The sequence below is a fragment of the Lepus europaeus genome, chromosome 15 (genome assembly GCF_033115175.1).
Source record: "Lepus europaeus isolate LE1 chromosome 15, mLepTim1.pri, whole genome shotgun sequence".
Taxonomy (NCBI): Eukaryota; Metazoa; Chordata; class Mammalia; order Lagomorpha; family Leporidae; genus Lepus; species Lepus europaeus.
Genome location: NC_084841.1, coordinates 60642316 through 60659037, shown reverse-complemented (window position 1 = coordinate 60659037; position 16722 = coordinate 60642316). Strand labels below are relative to the sequence as shown.

The 16722-nt window shown below is 39.5% G+C and overlaps 1 protein-coding gene across 4 annotated transcripts in view; it reads left to right on the top strand.

The window, feature by feature from the left end:
• Window positions 1–16722, top strand: part of GFM2 (GTP dependent ribosome recycling factor mitochondrial 2) — a 63154-nt gene that overhangs the window by 25347 nt on the left and 21085 nt on the right. For 3 of the 4 annotated variants that reach the window (XM_062212252.1, XM_062212249.1, XM_062212250.1), the window contains exons 11-15: window positions 7114–7194; window positions 8386–8534; window positions 10982–11122; window positions 11204–11303; window positions 12497–12683. In XM_062212252.1, coding sequence (XP_062068236.1) covers window positions 7114–7194; window positions 8386–8534; window positions 10982–11122; window positions 11204–11303; window positions 12497–12683 — 658 coding nt within the window. The remainder of the gene's footprint in view (window positions 1–7113; window positions 7195–8385; window positions 8535–10981; window positions 11123–11203; window positions 11304–12496; window positions 12684–16722) is intronic. The other variant, XM_062212251.1, reaches the window with a different exon arrangement.

Sequence of the window (16722 nt, the reverse complement as noted above, 5' to 3'; positions counted from 1 at the left end):
TCCCATACCACAGCAGACAGTCAGATGGGAAGAGGAGTAATAAAGACATGAACCAGCATACATATGGGATGCCAGCACAGTAGGTGGTGGCTCCACTTGCTACATGACAGTGCCAGCCCCATCTAAGTTTGTTTTTGGTTTTTGGTTTTTTGCAGTTACAAACTTCACATACTTCATAATTACAACTTTAGGAACATGGTGATTCTTCCCACCATGCCCGCCCTCCAACCCAGACTCCCACTCCTCTTCTTCTTCCCTCTCTTATTCCCACTCTTATTTTTTACTTAGATCTGTTTTCAATTGACTATACACATATGTTTAACTCTGTGTTAAGTAAGGAGTGCAATAAATAGTATAAAAAAGAAAACCATTTCTCAACAATCAAGACAAAGGCTGTTCAAGTCATTGCTTCTCAAAGTGTAAATTCCACTTCTACAGATTGCCTTTTAGGTGCTCTATTAGTTATCACAGGTCAGGGAACACATATGGTATTTTGTCCCTTTGGGACTGGCTTATGTCATTAAGTATGATGTTTTCCAGATTCATCCATTTTGTTGTAAATACTGGATTTCATTTTTTTTAACCTCTGTATAGTATTCCATAGTGTACATATCCCATAATTTCTTTATCCAGGCTTCAGTTGACAGGCATTTGGGTTGATTCCATGTCTAAGCTATTGTGAACTGGCTACAGTAAACATAGGGGTGCAGCTCTTTCATATGCCGATTTCATTTCCCTTGGGTCAATTCCCAGGAGTGGGATGGCTGGGTTATATGATAGGTCTATATTCAGATTGCTGGGGTATCTCCATAGTGGCTGTACCAGGTCCCACCAACAGTGGATTAGGGTACCTTTTTCCCCACATCCTCGCCAGCGTTTGTTGTTTGTTGATTTAGGTATGAAGGCTATTCTGACTGGAGTGAAACCTCATTGTAGTTTTGATTTGCATTCCCCTGATGGCTAGTGATCCTGATCATTTTTTCATGTGTCTGCTGGCCATTTGGATTTCCTCTTTTGAAAAATGTTTAAGTCCCTGGCTTATTTCTTCACTGGGTTTGTTTTGTTGTTGTGGAGTTTCTTGATCTCTTTATATATTCTAGTTATTAATCCTATATCAGTTGTATAGTTTGCAAATAATTTCTCCCATTCTGTCAGTAGCCTCATCACTTTCCTGAGTGCTTTTTTTTTTTTTTTTTTTTTTTTTGCAGTACAGAACTTTCTCAGTTTGATGTAATCCCATTTGTCAATTTTGGCTTTCATTGCCTGTGTCTCTGGGGTTTTTTCTAAGAACTGTTTGCCTATGCTAATGTCTTGAAGGGTTTCCCCAATGTTGTCTAATAATTTGATGGTATCAGGTCATAGATTTAGGTCTTTAATCCATTTTGAGTAGATTTTCATATAAGGTGTAAGGTAGGGGTCTTGCTTCATACTTTTGAATGTAAAAATTCAGTTTTCCCAGCACCATTTGTTGAAGAGACCATTCTTACTCCAGCAGTTGATTTTAGCTCCTTGGTCAAATGTAAGTTGGTTGTAAATGATTTGATTTATTTCTGGTGTATCTATTCTGTTCCATTGGTCTATCCATCTGTTTTTGTATCAGTACCACACTGTTTTGATTATAACTGCCCTGTAGTATGTCTTGAAATCTGGGACTGTGATGAGTTTGGTTTTGTTTTTGTTGTATAAGATTGCTTTAGCTATTCGGGGTCTCCTGTGTTTCCATATGAATTTCAGCATCATTTTTTCTATATCTATGTCCTTGGTATTTTGATTGATATCGCATTCAATCTGTAAATTGCTTTTGGAAATATGGACATTTTGATGATATTGATTGATTCTTCCAATCCTTGAAAATGGTGCCTTTCCAATTTCTTGATGTAGGCACAAATTGCTAAAAACTTTCCTCTTAACATTGCTTTTGCTATATCCCATAAGTTTTTTTTTGTTTTGTTTTGTTTTGTTTTTGACAGGCAGAGTGGATAGTGAGAGAGAGAGAGACAGAAAGAAAGGTCTTTCTTTGCTGTTGGTTCACCCTCCAATGACCGCTGTGGCCGGCGCATTGCGCTGATCCGAAGCCAGGAGCCAGGTGCCTCTCTTGGTCTCCCATGCGGGTGCAGGGCCCAAGCACTTGGGCCATCCTCCACTGCCTTCCCAGGCCATAGCAGAGAGCTGGCCTGGAAAAGGGGCAACCGGGATAGAATCCAGCATCCCAACTGAGACTAGAACCCGGTGTGCCGGCACCGCAAGGCAGAGGATTAGCCTGTTAAGCCACGGCGCCGGCCATCCCATAAGTTTTGATAAGTTGTATTATCTTCTTCATTTGTTTCCAGAAATGTTTTGATTTCTCTTTTGATTTCTTTAATGACCCACTGTTCATTCAGGAGCATGTTGTTCAGTCTCCATGTGTTTGCATATGTTCTAAAGATTACTGAGTTGCTGTTTTCCAGCTTCCTTCCATTGTGGTCTGAGAAGATGCATGGAATGATTTTGATTTGTTTTAAATTTGTTGAGACTTGCTTGATGGCCTAGCATGTGGTCAATCCTAGAGAAAGTTACAAAGTTCTATGCACTGGTGAGAATGTGTATTTTGTGGCTATAGGATGCAGGTTCTGTAGATATGTTGGGTCCATTTGGTCTATAGTGTCTATTAACTCTTTTTACTTTGCTGATTTTCTGTCTACTTGATCTGTCCATTGCTGAAAGTGGGGTATTGAAGTCCTCTATTACTATTGTATGGGAGTCTATGTCTCTCTTTAGGAGCATTAACATTTCTTTTAAATAGCCAGGTGCCCTATAATTATACATTTATTATAGTCTCATCTTCCTGTTGTATTGATCTCTTAATCATTATATAATGCCCTTCTTTGTCTCTTTTAACACTTTCAATGTTAAAGTCTTTTCTCTGCTGCTAGGATGACTACACCAGCTCTTTTTTGGTTTCTGTTAGCATGGAATATCTTTTTCCATCCTTTCACTTTCAGTCTGCGTTCTTTTGGGGGCTTCATGTTGTTTGCTTATTCTTACTCTTGTTTCTTGAATTGGTGTGTTTTTTATTTGGCATTTATGGAGATATTCGTTTGTTTCTTTTTTCTTTCTTTTTTTTTTTTTTTTTTTTTTTTTAGCTGTCATGGCTTTTATCTTTGGACTATGTATGGATTAGTGGAATGTCTGCTTCAGGGAATACCTGGAGATATGTGATGTGTGTGTCCAGAGAGCTCTGCTGTTCAGTGCTGTAGGGTGAAGGGAGTGTTAAGGTGACACCCAGGTTGGTTGTGGTAAATCTCCTCTTTTTTTTTTTTTTTTTTTTTAAATCAGAGGGGACATTCGTTCTACTCTGTTGGTATTGACTAAGTTCACTTCTCCTCAAAGGACACCAGTGCCTGGACGCTAGCACCTGTGGATCTAATATTCATCTACACTTCCACAAGGACCACACAAAGGATCTGTGCAGTCCTCAGTGTAAGCATAGATTCCCCAGCAATGTCCCTTACCAGGGAGCCCTGAATGTGTGGTGCCTTCCACAAAAAATGACTACCAAAGTCCAAGCCACACCCTGAGCCTTCCTACACAGCCTCAGTGTTTGTTTTCACAGTCTTGCAGCCTCAGTGTTTTCACAGTCCCAGCACACAAGCCTCCCACAATCACCTGCACTGAGCCCCCTGTCAGTTCTCCCCACCAGACTCGGGCATCTCTGCTCAGCTGATTGCTGAGCAGGGACATATGCTGGTGTGTCTGTTACATGTGTCCAAAATGGCACCTGCTATGTATCTACTTGTTGGTATAGGACTCTTGCAGGTGATGAGGAGAAGGAAAGGTGCCTACCCCCTTTTTTTTTCTCCTCTAGTTTGGCAGGTACATTATCCTCCACAGGGCTACAAGCATATTCCCCCCAGGCTTTTCCTGCAGCTTTATCACAGTGGCTTTATCACAGTGCTACAGTCTGATATCACCTCACCCTCCAAAGCTGGTTTGCCGGCTCTCAGCTGCTGGGGTCCTGATTTGTGCTTGTCTGCACCTTCCGTGTAGGTCCCTCTTATTTGCATGGAGTTTCCTCTGCTGTTTTCATCCTAACTCTTCCCTAGTACTGCACTTTCTCCACCTTTTTTAAACTATCTTCTCTTACACATGAGCAGTAAGCTCCCTCCTTACTTTGCTATCTTAATCCAATCTCCATAGGTTATGATATGTTATGTTGTCATCTTCATTTGTTTCCAGGATTTTTTTTATTCCCTTTTGATTTCTCCTCTGACCCACTTACTGCTCATTCAGGTGTATATTGTTCAGTCTCCATGTGTTCGTATATTTTCCAGAGTTTCTGAAGTTGATAATTTCCAGCTTCATTTCTTTGTGGTCAGAAATGATGCATACTATGATTTTAAGTTTTTGAATTTGTTGAGCTTTATTTAATGGCCTAGCATATGGTCTCCCCTAGAGAAAGTTCTGTTCACTGATAAAAAGAATGTGTATTCTGCAGCTTTTGGATGAAAAATTCTGTGGATATCAATTTGGTCCATAGTGTCAATTAGCTCTATTGTTTCTGTTGATTTTTGTTTTGTTTTTAATCTATTCAGCCAGCCTGTACCCTTTAGTTGAAGAATTTCTGCCATTTATCTTCAAGGTTATTATTGTTAAGTAACATCTTGGTCCTGCCATGTTTCCATAAATATTCCTATTCTTTGCTTTGGATTTCATTTGTAGTTTTACTGGGAGATTTTCTTACCTTTACATTCTTTCATATTAATGACTATCCTTCGCTGTTTCTGTGTGTAGCACATCCTTAGCTATCATTTGTAAGGCTGGACAAGTGGTGACAAATTCTGTTATTTTCTGTTTGTTTTGGAAGATCTGTTTCACCTTCATTTATAAATGAGAGCTTTGCAGGTTTTCTGGGTTGACGGTTTTCTTTTAGGACTTGGACTATCTTTCCATTCTCTCCTAGCCTGGAGGGTTTCTGATGAGAAATCAGCTGTCATTCTAATTGGAGATCCTCTGAAGGCTACTCCACTTGATCCAGCATCCTGCTAATGTGTCTGGAACAGCAACAAAATATGGGCCAAATACTTGGGTATCTATCATCCAAGTGGGAGACCAGAATGGAGTTCCTAACTCCTGTCCTTGGCCTGGTCCAACCCTGGCTATTTCAGGCATTTGGGGAGTTAACTAGCAATTGGAAGCATGTTTCTCTCTTTCTCTCTGTCTGTCTCTCTCTCTGTCTCTGTCTCTCTTTACCTTTCAAATTAATACAAAAGAATACAAAAGAGTGGCATAACTGGTTGCTCCTTGAAGGTTTTTTGTATTGTTTATTGTATTACAAAAAAGCTGTAGGAATAAGCTGAAGGGAGATCTTGTAATCTATTCCAAAAGCCAATACATATCTGCATATACATATTTCATACTCATTAGTACATGATATTATGTGGTAGAAATAAAAAGAAAACTTGAAGCTATCAGTAGCTAATAAGATGTTAATTATAAGAATTCTGTCTGTAATATAAAATTTAGAGAATAAGACTACATCACACCCATTAAGATGTCTACTATCAAAAACCTAGAAAATAAAGTTTAGTAATAATGTAGAGAATGTGCACTGTTGGTAGGAATGTAATTGGTGCCAGAGAATTGAAAATATAGAATTATCATATGATCCAGAAATTCTACATTTGGGTATTACACCCAAAGAAATTGAAATCAGAATCTTAAAGAGGTTTGCACATCGATGTTTACAACAGCATTATTCATAATAGCCAAAAGATGGAAGCAACCAAGTGCCCAGTAAAAGAATAAATAAATAAAATGTGGTATATACATATGGTAAACTTTTGGTCTTTTTTAATTTTTTTTTAAGATTTGTTTTTTATTTATTTGAAGGACAGTGTTAACAGAGGAGGAGAGACAGAGATCTTCTATTTGCTGGTTCACTCCCTAAATGGTTGCAATGGCAAGGTCTGAGCCAGGCCAAAGCAAGGAGCCAGGAGCGTCTTTCAGCAGAGGCTTAACCTGCTACAGCACAACACCAGTCCTGAGTATTAGTCTTAAAAAGGAAAGACATGGGACTGGCACTGTTGCATAGTGGATAAGGCCTGGATGCTGGCATCCCATATGGGTGCTGGTTCAAATCCTGGCTGCTCCATTTCCTGTCCCTGCTGGTGACCTGGGAAAAGAGGAAGGGAAGAATTAGAGTTCAGGTTCCAGCTCTACTTTCTATTCCAGCTTTCTGCTAATGCACACCCTGGGAGGCAGCAGGGGATGGCTCAAGTAGTTGGGTCTCTGTCCCCTCCCAGTAGACCTAAATGGTGTTCCTAGCTCCTGGCTTCACCCTGATCCTGTTCTGGCTGTTGCAGACCTCTGTGAGATGAAGCAGTGGATGGAAGATTCTGTCTCCTTTGTTCCTGTTCTGTTTCTCTGCCTTTCAAATAAATTTTAAAATTTTTTAAAGATTTATTTATTTATTTGAGAGGCAGAGTTACAGACAGAGAGGGAGAGACAGAGAAAGGGATTCATCTGCTGGTTCACTCTCCAAATGACCAAAACAACCAGAGCTGGGCAGATCCAAAGCCAGGAGCCAGGAGCTTCTTCCAAGTCTCCCACCCAGGTGCGGGGGCCTAAGTACTTAGGCTATCTTCTGCTGTTTTTCTAGGCCATAGCAGAGAGCTGGATCAAAAGTGGAGCAGCTGGGACTCAAACCAGCACCCATATGGGATCTCAGCAACGCAGGCAGAAGCTTTACCTGCTACACCACAGCACTGTCCCCAATAGAAATTTTTTAAAAACAAGAAAGCTACAGTCCACTATATGTATTATGATTGATTGTAAAGTATGTATTTTTCTTTGATTTCTTTTGAGCACTCTGAGTGAGATACTCTTTTATCAGACATTAGCTTCCTGTGAATTTAGAAAATTCATAATAGCATGTCTTAATTTTCAGTTTCCTGTTCCTTGGAAGAAAAACTCATTTTATCTCTCGAGAAAATGTGAAGAGTTTCTTGGCCTGCATAAGGCAGACATGTAGCTTTCTCATTATGCTTGAATGTTGCAGGTTAAAAATAGTGTTAAGGCAAGTGAATAGCTGTGAAAGTAAATGCAGAGCTGTAGAATTAAAGCCTTTCTTGATAGGTTGCAGATTTGGATGATGAATTTGCTGGCTTCGTTTTAGAAGAATTTAGTGAAAATTTTGATTCACTACCAGCTGAAAAGGTAAATCTTATTAAATTGCTCTGACAAAATTTTACTAATTGGATATAATTTTATTATTCTATATTGAGTGTATTTTTTAAAAGATTTTCAGACCATTAGGAAGTGTTGACTTAAAAATTAGTAAATAATAGGGTAAAGCCACTACTAATACAGGTACTTAAACAAGTATAGTGATTTTTAGTACCTTCAGATGTACTTTACAAATTTAGAAATTGTGTCTTTTTCTACTGTTATAAAGTCAAGATTAGTTAATTCCTCATTCTCTGCAGCCTTTACTCTGATTATTGTTCAAAAGATTTTTTTAGGTAAATCACAAGTGAAAGTTTGTTTTTAGAACTTACAGGTTTTTCAAGCCTATAATGATCATTTTTCTAAGAACATTTTTTGGGGGATCTTCCAATTTTTAGTGGAAACTCACTAGTTTTTGTCTTTTTTCTTTTGACACACATTAAACCAGAGAATAGGCAAATAAAATTCTCATAGTAATTTAATTTTGACAGATTTCTTCAAGAAATCTGCCAGGGACCCACCCCCATGAGTTTGGCGAATTTATTGTTTATTTTCTATTATGAAACATAAGAGTTGGGGCTAGCACTATTGCACAGTGGGTTAAAGCCCTGGCCTCTAGGACCAGCATCCCATAAGTCCTGGCTGCTCCACTTCTGGCCCCTGCATGTGGGAAAGCCAGAAGAAGCTCCTGGCTCCTGGCTTTAGATCAGTTCAGGTCTGGCCATTGCTGGCATTTGCGGAGTGAACCAGCAGATGCAAGACTTCTGTCTCTACTTCTCTCTGTAACTCTTTCAAATAAATAAAATAAATCTTAAAAAGAAAAAAGAAACATAAGAGTTACAAAATAACAGTCAAAGAAAGAGGCAGAGATAGAGAGAGGTCTTCCATCTGCTGGCTCACTCCCCAAATGGCGCCAACAGCCAGAGCTGAACAGATCCAAAGCCAGGAGCCAGGAGTTTCCTCCAGGTCTCCCACGCGAGTGCAGGGGCCCAAGCACTTGGGCCATCCTCCACTATAGTGATTAGTAGTATAAAGAAGGATAAAACCATTAAGAAAGATGGAGGTATGGTTAGAAGCTGTTTTAAATGGGTGTTTAGGGGAGGCCTGTAATTCTAAGAGATTGCAGCAAAGACCAGTATAATGTAAACAAAATAAATGTTCATTTATATCTCTGCATTGTAGCTACAGACTGCAATACACAGAGTCACACTGGCTCAGACAGCAGTGCCTGTACTTTGTGGAAGTGCTCTGAAAAACAAGGGTGTACAGCCATTATTAGATGCTATTACTATGTACTTGCCTTCACCTGAAGAGCGCAACTATGAATTTCTGTAAGTATGCAATTACATGGATTAAAATCCTACAGTAGGGGCTGGTGGCTGGTGCTTGACCTAGCAATTAAGATACTTGCATCCCATTTCAGAGTACATGGGTTTGATAGCTGGCTACAGCTTCTGACTCCAGCTTCCTGTTAATGTAGACCTGGGAAGCAATGGTGATGGCTCAACTTACTGGGTTCCTGCCCCCTATGTGGGAGACCTGAATGGATTTTGGATCTCCCAACTTTGGCCAGCCCAGCCCCAGCTGTTACAGGCATTTGGGAAGTGAACCTGTGGATAGAAGAAGCTCACTCCCTCTCTGTCTTCCTTTATCTGTTTCATAAAAAGTAACCAACCTATAGCCTTGAAAAAGTATGTAGTCTTTGTTGCATAAAAATTAATGAAGTCACCATTTTTAATAGTGAAGAATATCATCATAAATAATAAAAATTGGACCTTAATAATTTTTCATCTTCTCTTACAACCTGCCATGTTTACAGATGGAGTTAAGTAGCTTTTCTTTTGTAAAAGTCTTAAGTGCTCACCTTACCATGTTGGGTTTTTTTTAATAACATGTCTTGGTATCTTGTTAATTATTATGTGCATATATTTGTTTAAGGTGTCTTGTCAATTATTTGAATATATAGAATATATTATGTAGATAAATATGTTTTACATTTATCTAGACTTGAGGGTTTTTCATAAGCTCAAAATATTATCAGGCTGTAAAGAAAAGGTCCTTGTTTTACTCTGTTGTTATTATCAGCTTTGCAGTTAAATAATAAATTCTTTAAAATCTGAATGAGCATCAGGCAAGGTAGCAGAGAAGTGGACTTCAATTTCACTAACTAGGACATTACTGACTTTTTATATCTAATTGGAGAGGCATTCTGGTGAAGTGATTATTAGCCTGGGCTTTGTACTATTATATTTAAAAATCCTAGCTCTTTTAAGTTGCTAAATATCTCATCTATAAAATGCAGAGAATAGGATCTATTTCACAAGGTTATTAGAAGACTTCTACTAGTTCATGTTTGTTTGTTTGTTTGTTTAGACAGGCAGAGTGGATAGAGAGCAAGAAAGGGAGAAAGGTCTTCCTTTTCCGTTGGTGGCCGCTGCGGCTGGCACACTGCGCTAATCCAAAGCCAGGAGCCAGGTGCTTCTCCTGGTCTACCATGCGGGTGCAGGGCCCAAGCACCTGGGCCATCCTCCACTGCCCTCCTGGGCCACAGCAGAGAGCTAGACTGGAAGAGGAGCAACCAGGACAGAATCCAGCGCCCCGACCAGGACTAGAACCCGGTGTGCCGGCGCTGCAGGCGGAGGATTAGCCTATTGAGTTGCGGCGCCGGCCCCCAAGAAGACTTATACTAGTTAATGCTTATTAGGCATGAGGAATAGTACCTGGTACTGTATTAATATTTGTTAAAGTTAAATATTGGAAGGAACAGGAGTAAGAAATGGAAAATTCTAGGTAGAAATGTTTAACCTACTTCTGAGTCATGGGCTCCTTTGAGAGCCTCTTCTCAGGGAGACGCACCTATAAGAAAAAGTTTGGCAATTTCAGGAAAACTCCAACTTTCTAAAACCTATAAATTAATGTCAATTTAGGAACATTTTATAAGAATGTTAGTTGTGTAAAGAAGTTAAGGTTGAGCGGATAAAGCAGCCACCTGCAATGCCAGCATCCCATATGGACACCATTTCAAGTTTTGGGTGTTCCACTTCCAATCCTGCTCTCTGCTAATGTGCCTAGGAAAACAGCATAAGATGGCCTGAGTGCTTGGGTTCCTGCACTTACATGTGAGACGCAGAAGAAGCCCCTGACTTCAGCCTGGCTCAGCCCTGGCCGTTGTGACCATTCAGAGAGTGAACCAGCAGATGGAATCTCAGTCAATCAATCAGTCTGTCTCTGTCTTTCTGTCTTCCTCTCTGTAACTCTCCCATTCAAATACATAAATAAATCTTTAAAAAATATAAAGCACATGTAAAGTGTATTTAAAAAAAAAAGAAGAAAAGATTGATATTGTAGTTCTGTGGTTATGCAACCATAGTTATATAGTGCATAGAGTGGAAAAGGGAGGAGAAAGTGAAAACAATTAGTAGAAAGTACCTTTCTGTTTACTTTCTGCAGATTTCTTGAGAAGTAGTGTGATGTTCCTGGAATATTTTCTTGAGGAGAGGGCTGTTTGCAATGAAATAATTTGAAAGTTGAGGTAACATTTGGAAGAGAATCTCTTGCTTTTAGTTTTGAAGAATTAATGGTCAGATTCCTTAAAGAATTTAGTCAGTGGAAGAAAAGAGGTACATATGATACTACTTAATGGGCTCAGGTAATTCTACTACAAGGTATGAGAGAATTTTGGAGGACATTAAGTGTCTGCAGTGTTTCTGATTAATCTCTATAGATAAATGGAAAGTATTTTATAGGCCTTTCTGGAATGTCTCCTTTATTTTCACAGGCAGTGGTATAAGGATGACTTATGTGCACTGGCATTTAAAGTTCTCCATGACAAGCAGCGAGGACCACTGGTTTTTATGCGCATTTACTCAGGCACAATAAAACCCCAATTGGCTATCCATAATATTAATGGAAACTACACGTAAGTGGAAGGAGGTTATTTTCTTAAACTGCACTCATCACTTTAAAAATACCTTTACTAATATAAATTATGCTTTTACAGGGAGAGAATAAGTCGTCTGCTTTTACCCTTTGCTGACCAACATATAGAAATCCCTTCACTGACTGCTGGTAACATTGCTTTGACTGTTGGACTTAAACGTGTAAGTAACCAAATGATTTCTCTAGGAAATAACAATTTAAACTCTCGGTTACAGGTAGATGTTATACTATCTGTGGATCCATGTGATGTGTTTTATGTTTATATATAATATTATTTTATTCCCATTAGGCTTTTTTTCTCTGTATTGGTCATTGCAGAAACCTTTTCATATTATAATTTAGAAATAACTAAAGATATTTGGCAGTGAAAGCTCAATGAGTAGAAAGATTTTTGTCTTTTGTTCACTGCTGTATCCTCAATCCATGGATCTGTGCTTGCATGCACTCTGTAGACATTTGTAGGGTGAGTGGATGAAAATACCTGATACTGTATCTACTTTTGGTGGGTTAAAACTAAGAACATTTTCTTTATATTGATTAAGTCAAGTATGTTTTCTCTTTAAACTTTGGTGCATTTGACATTTAAGACTAACATTGTTACTTTTATTGTGACATTAATGACAAACATTACTTTTATAGTTTTTACGTCTTTGTGATTAATTGAACTTTCAAGATCCTTTAATAGAAAATTTCTATAGTTTGGGTATTCATATACTTCTGGCATTGAAGCATCCCCTCTGTCTACCCAAATGCAGGAGCTCCTTGAACATGTTTGAAGAAGTCAGAAGTCCATTTGGATCATTACTTTAGTAGGACTGTCTTTTCAGAGAAGGAATCTGGTCAGAACTTCATGATATAAAAGTGTAGAAATGTAATTGCAGTTTTAAATAACTGGCTTATACATAAGAAGCCATCAATTCTGCATGCTCAAGAGTATTCTGGTTAATTGTGTATTTTAGTTGATAGGGGATTTTCTATAAAATGGCATTAAATTCTTGCTGGTTGGTAAAACATTATAATGGACTTCTACTTAACCTGTTTTGTCATGATCAAAATTTAGGAAGGTACATTAATTTTGGCAAGTGAATGTTGGATGTATATTGCAAATATGTGTATTTGCTTTATTGTGTATGTGTTGGAATTTATTATAACAGAATTTTAGATAGAATTCATATACAAATTAAATGAGCTTTGTTTACTCAGTATTATAAAGAGGTTTATGGATTTATTTCTCATTAAAGTTCTGATGAGAAGACAGTACAGCATTAAAATTTTTCTTTTCTCTTGGTTCTTGATAGAAGATGATTGCCAAGCAAGAGCCCACTTTGTTCCAGATTATCTTGTTTGCTTGCAGACTGTCACTGGGGACACCATTGTCTCATCAAAATCCAGTGCATTAGCTGCAGCACGGCGAGCCAAGCGGAAAGGAGAAAAGGATAGAAAAAACCGTGAAGTGGAGACACTTTTATTGGCTGGAGTAGAGGTTCCAGAACCTGTTTTCTTCTGTACGATAGAGCCCCCATCAGTGGCCAAGCAGCCAGGTAAAAATGGTTTGATATCAAATAATTAGTGGTCTGATGATATATATAAAATAATCATACCCTCAAAAGAGTTTTTAAGTGATTGAGTTAGATTTTATCTGAATTTATTGGTAAGATTTTTTTGTGGTTCAGCTCATTTTTTTAATTACTGTATTTTGACTTTTACAAACTCCTTTTTTTCCCTTTTCTTATATCTTACCCATTTTTCTCATATCATGTTCTTAATGTGCTAAGTAGTTGCCTTATACCTGTCCTTCTAGTATTATTAGATGGTAACTGTTTCATAACCAGTTATTTCTCATGGAAAATGCTGTTTTATTTTCTAATTCAATCTCTAGAACTCATTTGAAAATATGTATACACTATGGTAATATCATTTGGCTATTTGAAAGCTATAAAGCTATATAGTTTTTTGCTTTTTTTTTTCTTTTTAAGTTTGTTTCCTTCCACTGGTTCACTCCTCAAATGCCTCCAGTAGCCAAGGATGGGCCAGACCCAAACCAAGAGCCAGAAGCTCCATCTGGGTCTCTTGCATGGGTGACAGGGACCCAAGTACTTTAGCTATCATCTGCTCCATCCCAGGGTGTGCATTAGCAGGAAGCTATATCAGAAATAGAGCCAGTACTCAAACTCAGGCACTCTAATGTGCAATGTGGAAGTCCTTGGCAGCAACTAACCCATTGTGCCTCAACAGACTCACCCCTTTATACCCTTTTTGCATTGCTGGTTTGTTTTTGTTTTGTTTTAAGATTTTATTTATTTATTTATTTATTTGAGAGGTTGAGCTATAGACAGAGAAGGAGAGAGAGAGAGGTCTTCCATCCACTAGTTCACTTCCCAAATGGCTAACATAGCTGGAGATTTGCCAGTCCAAAGCCAGGAGTCTCTTCCAGGTCTCCCGCGTGGGTGCAGGGGACCCAAGCACTTGGGCTGTCTTCCACAGCTTCCCCAGGCCATATGCAGAGAGCTGGGTTGGAAGAGGAATAGCAGGGACATGAACTGGCTCCCATGTGTGATGCCAGTGCTGCAGGTGGAGGCTTAGCCTACTACACCACAGTCCCAGCCCCTTGTATTGCTATTTCTTTTCATTAGCTCTGTCTTGCATTATAATGGAATCCCCTTTTCTGCCTTTAAACAGTTACTTTTTATTTAGGTCTCAGTTCAAACATGACCTCTGGAAGCTATTGTTGAATTCCTATATTAAACTAGATAAGGACGTGGGGCCAGTGTCATCTAACAGCAGGCTAGGCTGCCGCCTGCAACACCAGCATCCATATGATGCCAGTTTGAGTCCTAACTAACTGCTCCACTTCTTCTGATCCAACTTCCTGCTAAGACACCTGGGAAAGCAGTAGATGATGACCTAAGTACTGCCACACATGTGAGAGACCTGGATGGAGTCCCAGGCTTCTGGCTTCTGCCTGGCCCAGCCCCAGCCATTGTGGCCATCTGGAGAGTAAACCAGCAGATGGAAGATCTGTCTCTGCCTGTCTCTCTCTAACTCTGCCTTTTAAATAGGTAAAATAAATCTTAAAAAAAAAAAAAAAAAAAAGAACTGTATAAAGACAAAAGTTCTAGTTCTAGAGGTGGAGCAAGAAGGCTTTTTTTTTTCCCATGAACATGTTGGACTCACAGATTATGAAAGAAAAAAAACAATCTTTATTTCCTCCTCATGTCTCCCTGAGGACCTGGGAAAGAAAGAAGAAGATCCCTAGCAAGAAGATATTCTAGTTCCTCAACTCCCCACGTGGAGTTCACATTAAGGGAAGTGAGCACCGATGTAAGACAGCCCCCAAATACTAAAAGAAACTGGATCTTTTCCAGTTGGTAAACAAAAAACATTTACCTTAATATGGCCTCAGGCAAGTAGGTGTAGTCTGCACTCTGAAAAAGAAGGCTCAGGTGGTGATGAATCTGGCAGCCCAGTTAGATCAGAATTGACCAAGTTAGTTGTATCTGGACTGACCAGGCACTTAAAGGCAGCTTGAGGTGCCCAAAGTAACCCTTGAGTTCTTTTAATATATTTGAAAGTCATTTCATATTTCAGATGTTATGTGAGCACCTACATTCAAATTATGGAATTGCATGCAGCTAAGTTGCACCAGACAATTTTACATTGGAAAACACAAGGCTTTACCTGCTTTTGGTAAGAAGTTGATATCCAAAGAAAGTTTCATTAATCGGCATTCACTTTGAGGTCTTAGACTGTTAAGGAGAGGGACTTCCAAAGCTCCCTTACATAGATTTCTTTTAAGTGGATATGTTTCTTTTTCTGTGTTTCTGTTTTGTTTACACTATAGTCCTGTTATATAGCACTTGACATTTGATGTCATACCACTGTGCATTTACCCCATTAAAACTGAAGGGTAGTCTTTACAATATTTTTAATTTATTTATTTTATTATAAAACTTTTTTTAATTTTATTTTATTCGAATGGCAAAGTTAGAGAAAGAAGCAGAGAGAGAGAAGAGATCTTCCATCCACTGGTTCACTCCCCAAATGGCCCCAACAGCTGAGAGTTGGGCCAGACTCAAGCCAGGAGCCAGGAGCCAGGAGCTTCTTCCCAGTCTCCCATGTGGGTGCAGGGACCCAAGTGCCTAGACCATCTTCAACTGCTTTCTCAGGCACATTAGCAGGAAACTGGATCAGAAGCAGAGCAGCCAGGACTTGAACCAGCACTGCAGGCAGTGGCTTTACCTGCTGTGCTATAGTGCTGGCCTCTATAATAAAATGGGAAACTTTTTATTCCAAAAGCGTATGTGTTGGGCATTGCCTAAAATCTCCATTACAACATGGTGCCTGGCGGATGTTCGAGGGGCGTATCTGCGGCTGCCACGGTTAAGCTACGTAAGATCAGACCACCATCAGGGATAGGTCCGCTTTAGATCCAGACACATGGACAGTGCGTGATCCCTATACTTTACGTAAGGTGCCCCTGTGCATGGTCCACCTATGCCTGCGTGACCTTTTCTCTGATTGGCTCCCCTACTGTGCATGTCCTTTATAAGCTTTATAAGACTGTACACTTCCTCAATAAAGCAGTTCCTGCTTCAACAGAACTCAAGGGTGCTTGTGGTGTGTTCATCACCCGTCGACCTTACCTCTCCCATTTGCCTTGTTGGGGAGTGCTTGTGCTGCCCCTGCTGGTCTGGGGCTAGCATCGGGCTTGAGACCCCAACACATATGGTGCTTCATGCATAGTTACTCTGAGTTAAATGTAGATGCTTAAAAATAAAATACCTGAATTAGACTCATCACTTGCATGCCCTTGAGCTGAGGCCAGGTGTGCTCTCTCACTTCCTCTTTTGACATGCAGTCAGCTGAGCTGGGGCATGTGCCGGGAATACCTTGGCTGCTCTATTACCCGCCATGGTGCCCACTACATGGAAGGCCACTGGAGTGGTAATTTTCCTTCATTGATTGGTAGACACTGGGCATGGATGGGCAAAAGCCTTTATAGATATCAGAAATTCACATATCAAATGTATCTGCCTACGTGTTCCAGTTATGCTTGCTGCATTAAATATTAACATGACTATGCCTTTTTGATTTGATATTGGACTTTCACCAAACTCTTAGGAGGGCAAACTTGGAATTAAACATGTAGCAGAAAATGTAAAGGCTTTGAGGTGAAGAATGGCGTTCTTTCTAACAGAATTATTTTGGTAGAATTTCCCTAGGGAGGAGCTTCATCTTTATATATTGATCTTACCATGCAGCAGAAAGTTGCAGGTGTCACTGTGCTCAAGTGCTACCTTCATTCCAGGCTTCATTTCCACAGGGTCCTATCAGTGATGCTAACAGAGATATTTCTGTCCTCCAGTGCCATGGACATTGTGACCCATTAGTTACACTAATGTTTGGCTCTCTTACTAAGAAAAAATAAAAACATTGGTAAATCCAGCCAATGTCACCTATGAAGGCATGATACACAGTCATGTCACCAGGAAATGATGGATGTTAAGCGAATCATTTGATAAACTCCTACCTCCAGTTGACTGACATCATTAAAAGACATTGTGTAGAAGTACAGAAGCA